Below are 12,613 nucleotides of genomic sequence, written 5' to 3' on the forward strand. Positions count from 1 at the left end.
AACTCCAATTATTCAGATTCAGACAAGCAACATGTAAATTAAATTCTAGCCATCGCTAACTAAATGCGTAAATGATCAATCAGCTGAAATATCAATATCATGGAACATCAACATCTCGCTATAGTAACGTCGTGTATGATTACCATGATATTTCGTTTTCCCTATAATGATTCCAAACTACTGACTATGACGGGCTTATAATGTTAGACGACAATTATAGCATCCAAGAAAGAAGGGGAAGTCTGTAACACAATTTACTTAAAAACAGATTCTTTTATATAATATTATTGATGAGTAAAACAAAACATTTACATCTTAGGAAAGAAAGAGAACTATGAGGGGGATTTAACAAATCCCACCATCGATGTCATACTATTTAATACATCTATCTCTCTCTTTCGAGCTGATAAGTTAGACATAATTTAAGCTGTCACAGGCATTTCCACTGCACCCTTGCCCGAGTAACCGACCTCTGATGATGACTTGTTGACAGCAACCCAGAGCTCTGGTATTGCATCCCTTATATTGTGGATACTTTCTAGCGCATAGTCTGCGCCTTTAGTCCTCTGTGAAGTTCCCACCTGTATTCGGTTTTCAAAAATTGTAAATTTGCAAGTAGAACAATATTCTCTATCAAGAGTTGTTAGAGGTACATCATTTTCAATTGACGCAACATCATTACAGACTTACGAGTACAGTATCAAGGCCAACAAGCTTTCCAGATTGTATGTTCCGTACACTATCTTCAAAGAAAAGCTGTAATAGAAGTTTAACCGGGGAGAAATTATAAGAATAGAACTTAAAAAGTATTTAGTAAGAAAGTTCTGATTATAAGCGTGCGAGCTGAGCTGCTTACTGTTCTCTGTGGGTTGATCTTGCCTATCTTGAGGGCCTTCTCAATGGCATATGCAGATGGTTTGCAGACAATTGGTGTCTTAGGCAATGATGATGTTGTAGCATTAGGTTGAGAAAAATGTGCGACAATGTCAAAAATTTCAGTGCTGGCGTTAGTGGTGCTGGAAGATGACCTAGAACCGGTGAATTGAATGTCATCCTCATCATCAGACACAATGTTTTTGTGAACAGGATTCAGAGTCTCAAAGCATATGATCCCCTCGAAACAATCTTCCAAACCAAGTATGTTGAGTGCTTTCACAGCATGGACCTTGTCAGCATTTGTGAAGATCTGATTTACAAATTAAACAGTGAAAACCATATCAATATACATAACAGTTCGACTCCTATACTGCACGAGATTTTTTTCTTGTATCGATCACTTACAACTTTACGGAAAGGCAAACTTAGCAGAAGGCTTCTAAGAACAGGGTCAGGTTTCAGATTCTCATACGGTAACCTCCCATGAACAAAGCTGCAAAAGAGAAAACGGATTAATAACCTAAAGCACATAACTAGCTTTGTTCAAAAATAAATTTATACAACTTCATGGATCAGGCAAAGTATTAGCAGGACTTCCTCACCTGTGATATTCATCATAATCAAAGTCATAGCCAATAGCCTGCAAATGTAAAATCCATTATTTATATAATCTTAAAACAACACAATCAACTGGAATTGCTAGAGCCTAGAGCACATATAAACAATACAGGGATATATTATATAATGAAAAGGATCATACCCTTAAGCCAGCCATTGTTGTTCCGTAATTCTTGTATAGCAGATTACTCAATTCAGAGATTAAGCTCCTATCTATGCCAAGCTTCTCAACCATATAATCTGGGGATGTTTACAAAAACAAAACAATTAGAACTTAAAACAGTGTTTAACAGCAGAGATGCAATAATTAAGACAAAGCACCATACCTCTAATGTTATTGGTACATGCAGTAGCCAAACCAGTGCTATAGGGATAAAGGGTGTCATCTAGATCTGAGGTATCAAAGAAATCAAATCAGAATTACTCTCCATTCAATATATACTGCCTTGAACATTAGTAATTAGCACTAATTTATGAAATTATCAACTTACCGAAAAGAAGACAATCATATTTTGGCCTTTCAACCTGCCTGTAGCAGTTCTCGTATTCCATCTCGATCTACAACAAATCGAAATAAGAAGAATGTGAGCATTGGATAAAACAAATCCATAAAAATGAACATTAAAATTCAAAAAAAATGCAAAACAAAAATCCACTTGATTAGATGTTCAATTATCTCAGATTCTTTGGACATTATTGATATCCATAATAGGAACAATCCAAATGCACAAAAGCTGTGCTAAACAATGTCCCACCACAATCTTCAAATAGAAAGTGACCATCAACAAAACCATGACATGTAAAGACCTCAAATATGATTTATAAACTTCACAATGCATTCATTAAATTAGAACATGTCCATTTCTTACAAAAGAAAACTGCAAAACATCTCGAAACTAAAGATAACATAATACCAATATAAACACATACAAAACATCTATTTACATTGGGAAAATTTGGAAAAGGAGCAAACTTTATCACATAATCATGATGAAATCAGAAATGCAAAATCAGGGCCTATGAATAAACAACAAAAGAATCAATCTTTCAATGATCAAGCCTATAATAAACAATGTTTCAACATGATCACAAGAAAAAACAAGAAAATAACAAGAAAGCAAGTAACTTTATGCATTTTTGCTTAAATTTCACACAGATAACATTAAAAAAGCGGGTAAAATCAGCCCATTAACACAACAAACATGCATAAGATTAAAATTCACAAGAAACAATTATTTTAAAAAAATGAAATGAAGAGCTTAAAGAAGAAAAAATACCAGAATGCACAAGAAGATATGAGGACAGAACAGGATTGAATGGCAAAAATGTGATGGATATGTAATAAAGAGAGTTGTGTGTATAAATAGGGATAGATATACAAGCTCTTTGATGTAATGAGGAGGAGGGAGGAGGAATAAGAGGCAGAGAGAATTGGTTTAAATAGCCAAAACACTTCTCAAATGTCTAACAACTTTCTATTCTATTCTTTGTTTATTATTATTGTTATTTTAAATAAAATAATATTTTTTATTTTGACATCTTTGAACTCTCTTTTACTTTTCATTGGTTTACAGGAGTTGTAGTTTTGTAGAGCATATAAAGGGCATATCAGAGCATCTCTAAGAGTTAAAAAATGGTTAGAGGGTAAATTCAATTCATAGGATAATGACAAAGTATGTGGTTGGAGTGATGTAATAAATTGAATATGTACAATGATCCTTCTGGTATATTTGAATTTTGATGCACTGGCAAAAATTGGTTGGAAAATAAATTGAGTTCATACAAATTAGAGATATAGTGATAGACAAAAATAATTGGTTGGAAAGATAGATGCAGTTTAAAAGCACTTAGTAATCTGCCAAAATATATATTTGAATTTTGATGAATAACAAAAATAAGTTCGTTGGAGAAATACATTGAATTTATACAAATTAGAGATAGGAATAAATGTATCAAATCATTTCAGATTTTAAAGGATTATTAATAATTTATAAATTTTAAAAGATTTTCGTTAATTTTAATTGTTCACGGATTTCTTTTAGAGTATTGCCGATTTTATGGACTTTTTCAGAAATCTATCAAAATCTCATGTATTTTGAAAATATTTCAAGATATTAAAAATGCAGTAGCAAATCTATCAAAATCCACAACTTTTTTAAATAAAAAAATCTATTGACTTTTCAATACCATCAGATTTTGATGGATTTTTTAAAATCCAAATTAAATACCACCAAATTTTGATTGACTTTTTAAAATTTAAAAATTGAATACACTCAGATTTTAAAAGATTTTTTTCAATTCTTATTGAATACCTTCAGATTTTAAAGGATTATTTAAAATTCAAATTAAATACCCATAATTTTCAAAACTCATAAAAATACTTCAAAATCTCAATTGAAATGTATGTGATTGGAGTCTCTACATAAAATTAATAGGTACACTTTACCTAAAGAAGCATCTAGATATCCATATTTGAATTTTGATGAACTATGGGTAAATTGGTTGAATAATGAAATAGAATTCATTATTCATACAAATTACAGAAATTGAATAGATTCAAATACATATATAAACTCTAGTGAACGAAAATACTTGGTCGAAGAGTTAAGTACATTGAAGTTGCACCAACAAAACCGTCAATAACTTTTCTTTGTCGTTGTCGAATTTTGACCTGTTTTACAGAAATTAAGACCACCGGTATTAATATCGAACTAAAATGATGCACATAAGAGAAGACTTCTGAACTTCAGATCCAGTTACAAGTCACGTAGCAAGGTACAGTGACCATTTCACACATTCTCACCCTTATCCGCCAGGTGTGCCCTTACTAACGATCAATATCATCACAGTAATCAGGGCATGTTTCACTTTACAGACCCCAAAACTTTAGAGCGCACAAATTTTAGATGTATATATGTATTTTATGTATATATAATATTAAAAAAAATATATTTTAATTTTTATTTTCCAAAGAAAAATAAGAAAATGGAGTAAAAGTTTAATAATAAATATTATTTAATTATTATAAATTATTATCTTAAGAAAAAAATAAAAAAAATATTAACCTTAAAAAATGTTCAAAAACCATTAAATTTTAAAAATAATTTGATCGGAATGTTAATCTTCTTTTTGTTAATAGTTAAGACTAATAATATTAAATATTTCATCAGTTTTTTTGTTGACAACTAGTCTACTTATATCTAGTTTAATAATTTAATTTTTAGTTGATTTAAATTTTTAAAATTATATCTATATTCAATGAAAAAAGTTAATGCAAAAACTATATTGTTATAATTAAATGATATTTTTATATAAATTTAAATAAGTTTACATCTGAACTAGTTTTAGTTTTGTTTATTTCTTTGTTTAAAAACTATTATATTTTATTTTTCATGTATTGGTAATATTTTAGTTCAATCTGTAGTATATTTAAATTATTTTATAATTTTTTTATATATTCAAAATATTTGATTTCTACAATTTTTAGTTAATTTTTATTATTTTATATGCTTATGTTTCTTTTGGATTATTTGACGTACGACTCTGACAGTAATTAAAAAAAATAAAAAAAAATAATTAATTGTTAATTTCCGGACAGGCCTTGGATAAATTCTGCCTTGTGCGAAACAGGGAATCACTAGTTTATCTTTGTTAAGAACATGTGTTGCCTCCGTCAACAGACGTGAGAACGTGTTGTAGTCTCGAAGACATGTCTGAACATAATCTCTGCTCTTGACTCTGAAGATAAAATTTTTCAAGTACTTAATTTATTGTGGCAAATTATTTTTATTAGTAGGTATTACACAACCACGTATCAGTGCGTGATCACGGGGAGTCTTATTAAACTTGCTAACCCACGAGAAACCCGTGTTTATATTTTCTCTTTAATTTTAATTAAATTTTCAGAATTGTCAAAAATATAATTTTTTACAAAATTATTTACGATTTATTAGATTAAAAAAAAATATTAAAACAATGATTTTATGATAAATGTATTTGCAAATATGCGATATTTCATCAAATTTTAAAACTTGGGTATTACTTTTTTCAATATAACTATTTGTAACTTTATTAAGAGGTGTTTGGTTGATGGTTAATGTGTTCGGTTAACCGGAATCGGAACCTTAAACACAATAAACACAAATGATAGTGTTTGGATTACCAATCTAGTGGTGGGAAACGAGAACTTCATTCGGGTAAATCAAATCCACCATATTCTTTGGGTTTCCATTTCATTTCCATTCCTATTAACCACATTCCCGATTTTCATTCTCATGGTGCATCCAAACACCTCCTAAGTGCATACTGCAATACCATGGATTGATGTAGGGGTGTACACAACCCGACCGAAACGATCAAACCGATCTGAACTGACCTTAATTCGGCCGATCCAAACCGATTTTTTCAACTCGATACATATTTTGGTTGAAAAAATGTCAACCCGATTTAATTGGGTTGGATACGGGTTTCGATATTTTTAAACCGATCCAATCCAACTCGATTAAAAATATACTTACACGTTAATTTATTAATTTTATAATTGTGAATATGTTCGGTCCTAATAGATAAGCTCATTTATGTGTAGCTTATAACATCAATCCTCAATATGTAAATAATATGCCACTGTTTTCATTTATCGAGTTCAGTGTTTAAAGAATGTTTAAAAGTTAAAGTATTGTATTATCACTCTCTTTTGGATGTTTAAGTCATATCTGACATGGATTATTGTAATATTTTATTGAACTATTTTCAAGTATTTTAGAGTTTGAGACTTTCTACTTTATTTTATAATTATTAATAATAGTTTTGAATATTTTCTAAACCGATCAAACTGATCCAAACCGAAGTATTACAAATTAGGTTGGGTTACAAATTTAAATGGTTCGATTTGGGTTGAAATTTTGAAAACCCATTGAATTGGCCCCGGTTGATAAAATCTCTCAACCCGCCCAACCCGATCCGTGTACACCCTAGATTGATGTAATAACAGCAATGGGGATAACAGAAATCGGGATACGTGTCTTTTTATAAATTTTTTTTAACTCTTTCATCATTATTTTTTTAAAAAAAAGTACATAAAATTACACTCATCATTAAAAATAAGAAAATGCCGACCAAAAATTCACTCTTTGTCTAGTAAATATTTGTAGATCAGCCTACATTATTTTTTAAAATGCAGATTTCATGAATACAAGGGATATATATAGTTCCGATGTGTCTGCGTCTGCCCAAATATTATAATCCAAAATGATAGCAAGAGTTTTGTTGTTAATCAGAGGCCTGTGCCGCCACCATGTTTATTTAAGCTATAATGACGAAACTTCTGGAATTTTTCATTTCTTAGGGGGCCAATAATAACTATAGGAAGTACTAGTATTGTAATTTGTACATACGAGCTTCCCCACTAAAAAGGGGAAATATATAAGAAAAATAATACTAATATTTATATGTTTAAAATTCCATATATATAATATAATAAAAATATTTTTTTTACTATTTCTAATTTAAAAATCTAATCCTCGGTCCAGATCCATTGTCTATACTTCATTCGATATTGTCTCTAGACTTCGGTCCATGTCTATATTATATCCTAAATCTTTTGACTTTTCATAGTCGCATATCCCTTCCGATCTCAATTCACAGTACAGTTTCACTTTGATATATAAACTTTTTCCATTAGATTTAATTTTTGGTAATAACTTTTATAATAAGTATACGTTAATAAATAAATATATATATATATATATATAAATGAAGCGGATATTTGATTCAAAATTTGTGATTGGAACGGATCCGGATACGAATTATTCTATAAAAAATTCGAAACCAGATTTGAATCCGAATTCAAAAAAATAAATAGATATTGACATAAATTTAGATTCATCTAATTCAAACCCGATCCATCGACAAGTGTACATAAGTTAACAAGGGATGATCATTTTCGGCCCAACCCCAACCTCCTGCTGTGGTTCTAATGGGAAATGTTAAGGCTATTTTATTTAATTTATTTTAGTTAATATTATTGTTTAAGAATGATTTGTGTAATTTAAGGGGCGATTGAAAAGGGGTAACCAATAATAGAAAAGGTAAATAGTTGAACTCATTCCCTTTATTTATGTTTGTTTATTTAAAAAATTGTTCTTTTTAAAAAAAAATTAGGATTACCTCAAACCTCTTAAAAATTTCATTCCTCATTTTCTACTAGGTATTTGAATTCCCTTTTATACTTTTATTTTCTCATTTCAATTATAATTTAAATATCGGAACACAAAAAATAGATGAATATGCGGATTATTTTTAAAAATTAAAAATGAATTATAATTTATTTTTTAAACATTTTAAATAAATTTGATATACTTTATATGTTAATTTATTAAAAAAATTAATGATTCCATTAAATAATTAATTATATTAGTTTGTGATAATACTAAACTATTATATTATTATAAATATAAATATATTTGACTATTTTGAGATTACCTAATATTATAATAATAAAAAAATACAATAATGTAAGTTTATTTTGTTTCCGAATTTGAATCAAACAAATAAAATAATTTTAAAATATTTCTTTTATTTTTCCTTTTCAATTTCATTACGTTTTCGCGACACGAAGCAAACGTCTCCTAGTGATATTGAGCTATTACAGAGTATAATTGAGGGGGTTGTTAGGTTTTGATGCGAGTTTATGTCCTTTGTGGTCTATGATGTATGTGGGCTTGACCTTTATTTATCAATATATATTTTCTGTCTTCAAATAAAGATACTTAATATATATCTTGTGCCTTCAAAAAAGATACTGTAATTGATATGTGCACATAGCTTACTAAAATATGAGATCAAATTATTCTTATTTTGCATGAAAATATAATAAAGTTAAATATATGCATGATAATATTTTGGTCTAAATGTCAACAATATATAAATATATCTGTAAAATGAAGGATGTGCACAATGCGGTGCACCTATTAGCTTCATAATAAACTTGTATAACCACGACTATCAATTGTTAACGATTGGAAAAAAAATGAAATCATTAATAGAAAGAGAAATTAAGGAAAGATAATTATTTTTAATTTTTTGTAATTGAGAGGAGCATTTCTATATTTTTGTCTGAATCTTCTTCGCATTATCCCACCCAACCCGGCTGCCTCGTAAACACGAAGCCCATCATTGGTTAATGGACATAAAAAAGTGATTAATGGATAATCAAATAGTAAGTACATAAAATTAGAATTGTTTTCAAAGTAGGTGAGATCATTTGTACTGAAAGCTGCTTCGATGCGTGTACACTAACTAGTATTCCCTACTAGTTATAATGATCTCACCTACTTCGAAGCAGCTTTCAGTACAACTAGTATTCCCTACTTCGAAGCAGGGAATACTATTATTTTATATTAAATAAATATAAATGATCTCACCTACTTATATTTATATTTTTCATAAATATTTTTATATTAAAAATAAAATAATATTTTAAAATTAAAATATTATTTATATTTATATTTATAATAGTGATATTAGTTATATTTATTAGCTATATTTAAAATATTATTTTAAATATTTTAATTTTTAATATAAAATTAAAATTAATTTATGCTATTTATATTCAATACAATTGAATATAAAATATATATTTAAATCAAAAATATTTAATGAAAATATTTTTATTTTTTATATTAATGAAAATATTTTAAATTAAATATTATAAAATAAAAAATTATTGCAATTATAAATGTAATAACATATTTAAAAATGGAAAAAATAAAATAGACAAACATTACCTACATATAAATATAATTTTTAACCGAAACATAGTTTATTATAATATAATATTAGAATTTTTATTTTTGGTTAATAATTAAATAATATTTAAAAATTACTTAAGGTAGTATGTTATTTGTTATGAAAAATATTTATAAATGAGAATACAGGGTAAGATTAGGTTAAGTGTTAGACCATATTTTAAGTATGAAGTGAGGTGAGGTGACGTGTGTATTGATTTAGATCATGAGAGTATATTTAATAAATGTAGCGTGCCTTTTCTCGTCATCTAACAATATATCTAACAAGAACTCCCGTTGAAATAATATTTTTTTTACATATTAGGTATATTAGACTGCCACATAGACATTATACCTAAAAGATGATCAGCGTTGGAGATGCTCTTACTCACTAACAACAACTCCAACAAATTGGATACATGCCATCCTAAACTAAGATTTAATAAATGTTGTAGAAATTTGAGCTAGTGATTCCTTAAAAAGTTAACATGCCACTCTCATATCTTATTTATAAGAAACCACTAGTGATTCCTTATCTTACTTTTAATAATAAAAAATTTATTTCTCCCTCATTCTCCATTTCAAATGCATAGCTAAAGTTTAAATATAATAATAAAATATTAATAGGATATACTTATAAGTAATGTTATTGGAGTTCAACTGCGATAAAAATATCCTAAAATACTATGATCTATTTTTATAATAATATTTTTGAGGAATATGCTAGGAGTTTGTTGTAGTTGCTCTAACCTAGTTGAATACAAAAAGTATTTTAATATTAATGTACAAAAAAGTATTATAATTGTAAAAATTATTAAAAAAATTACAATTATATTATTAAAAATGTACTATATCATTTTTCTCAAATTATTAATCCCTAAAGTTTTTCCCGTAAAGTTTAGCGAATAGATTTAATACTAAAAATTAATATTATATATACCAACAATATATATTTTATCAAGATTTTCTTTTTTGAAACTTCATCTATATGTGAAAATACTCAATGGTTATGTAATTTGTTAACGATTACATATTATTCGTGAAAATTGAGTGACATGAACTATCGTAAAAAGCAGTTTTGTAAAAAACGCATTAAACGGATGTTTAAGCAAGGGTTTAAGTGCAATATGAGGTAAAAGTATTTGGATCAGTGCAAAATCGGATAGTTAAGCGTTTAGTAAAATTTAACCGGCTTTAAGCGGTTTTAAACATAATTAAGCGGATTTTGACCGTTTTAACGGTTTTTGACCAAACTAAATAGGGACCACTTAATGTGAATGATTGGGATACGAAAATAATACGGGGAGGTCTTACTTGTGAACAGTACCATATATATCACTCCAAAAAATATTTTATACTCCATGGATATGAAGAAGAACAATAATTGTGATATGATTGTGTTTGAAACTTCTGGTGGTGAATGGTGATGCATATCATGTCAAGTGCCCCCCGGGCTCTTAGATCCCATGATAGAGGAGCAGAATAATTTGCCCAATTATATCTACTGAATTTTGGAGCTACATGACCAATAATTTTATGTTAATCATATAAAATTGTTTATTTATTGGAAAAATCCTATTGTAAATGATGAAGCTCAATGAAGAACATTTTATAATTGTTGAAGATGGAAGACCCACAAGTGTCTAATGCTTTTGAGCTTCATATTCCTCACCAGCTTAGCCTATCTCCGCTTCATTCATTCATATCACCACTGAGTAATTATTCATCCGCGACATTTCCAATCGGATCAGATTAAATTGAATTAACAAAAATATCAATTTTTCTAAAAAAAAGTTGCTAAAAATATAAATTTTAATTTTTGTGACTCATCCGCTATACACTTAACACAAAAAAAGAAAATAGATACAAGAATCTATAAGTTGGTTGATATGTTTTTTTTAGTAAGAACAAATACGCTTGAAGTATGTGTATAAATTTTCGCAATGAAGAGAAAAGATTGCAAACGTTACGTATGAATAACATAAATTAAATATTTCAGTTTAAACAATTTCAAGTTTACTCGCAAATAATTGTAGACAAGTTTTTTAATTGACAACTATACAGAATTTACTTAAAATAGAAGTAATAAAAATGTGGGTGGAAAGAGCTAAAATCTGAGTCAGAAAAGACGTGTGGTTCGGCATCAACATGACTAATTTGAAGTTCTTTTTTACTCTTTTTTCTTTTGGAATGAAGTGGAAAGTAATTTTACTTTGTTGGCATTGTTTAGTCAATGAATGTACAGCCTGTATGTACTTTGTTTATTCTCAAACTTTTAGCATTAGGTATAAATTAAACCATAAAGATTTACTACTATTATATTATATTACTACTAATCAACATCTTACACTACTTGCAATTGCCTAGTTTGGAGAAGGTGAAAATTGTAAAATGTTGGGGGCAATAGAAACATATGTTCGTGCAGATTTTTTAAAGAGTTTTGGTATGCTTTAGAATTTGACAAATCAAAACCCTTCATTTTCTATCAGTTGCATCATATCACATTTAGCATGTTGTAAAGGCAATATAAAGGTCACCTTGGAAAGCAGTCACCTCTTAGATTATTTTGCCTATGTGTCTTCACATTATAATGAAAATGACTCAATTCGATTTTTTTTTATGTTTTAGCATTTTTCAAGTACTCCTTCAATTACTCGTTCTAATTAACCGAGATATTTACCACATTAATTTTTATACCATCACCATATATTAATTTTTTTTTATGAATACGGAACTTAAACAACTGAATTTACTGAGTCGGATTTAATCGGGCTCGAAACTCCTTATTATTTTATTAGCGGGATTAATAAAAAAATCACGAAGGAGAAGAGTAACATTGATAATATGTAGGTTCAACAATACAAAAATCATGTAATTGTGTTGACTACTACGCTGTTTTTCTAATGGATCAAATTGCATTGGCTCACAGGTGTGCTAACATCTATAATGCAACAATTTGAAAGGTTGTGCCATAGAATGGAACTGAACGCATAAATATGTGGCAAAGGGAACGGATCCCATTTGCTTTCATGTCTAAATCAACTTTGCATATAATTTTGTTTAATTTTTAAAAATAAAAAAATATATATATTAAGTGCTGATGGCCTAAGCAACTAGTCACCCATCAAATGATTGGTGATGTGGGTGTTGTTTTGTAATAATACCTGGATTGTATAATAATTGCGGGCATTCTTTCAAAAAAATAAAAAAATAAAAATAATTGTGTGCATTGTTTTTTTGCTGTCCACCTTGGAAGCCACAAAGTGTGAGTTTTGTAATGTTGGAGAGCATGTACATTGGGTCATCTATACCCATTAACTAGCCCACTTACATTC

At 28.5% G+C, this 12,613-nt stretch overlaps 1 protein-coding gene across 1 annotated transcript; it reads right to left on the reverse strand.

Annotated features, from left to right (window-relative positions):
• Positions 1-253: 253 nt before the first annotated feature.
• Positions 254-2,934, reverse strand: LOC141667323 (suppressor of disruption of TFIIS-like). The gene is made up of 9 exons (XM_074473765.1): positions 2,772-2,934; positions 1,986-2,052; positions 1,821-1,886; positions 1,637-1,734; positions 1,479-1,516; positions 1,282-1,369; positions 857-1,186; positions 691-756; positions 254-581 (listed from the first exon to the last, which is right to left on the reverse strand). The coding sequence occupies exons 2-9, from the start codon at positions 2,044-2,046 to the stop codon at positions 423-425; spliced, it is 906 nt and encodes a 301-aa protein (XP_074329866.1). The 5' UTR covers positions 2,047-2,052; positions 2,772-2,934; the 3' UTR covers positions 254-422.
• Positions 2,935-12,613: the final 9,679 nt, after the last annotated feature.

The sequence above is a fragment of the Apium graveolens genome, chromosome 1 (genome assembly GCF_009905375.1).
Source record: "Apium graveolens cultivar Ventura chromosome 1, ASM990537v1, whole genome shotgun sequence".
Classification (NCBI taxonomy): domain Eukaryota; kingdom Viridiplantae; phylum Streptophyta; class Magnoliopsida; order Apiales; family Apiaceae; genus Apium; species Apium graveolens.

Coding starts and splice junctions, on each gene's coding strand:
- LOC141667323 (XM_074473765.1), bottom strand. CDS start 2,046: ATGGAATACGAGAACTGCTACAGGCAGGTTGAAAGGCCAAAATATGAT. Junction 1,735..1,820: donor ATGTACCAATAACATTAGAG/GTATGGTGCTTT, acceptor AAACATCCCCAG/ATTATATGGTTGAGAAGCTT. Junction 1,187..1,281: donor GTTTGCCTTTCCGTAAAGTT/GTAAGTGATCGA, acceptor TTTGTAAATCAG/ATCTTCACAAATGCTGACAA.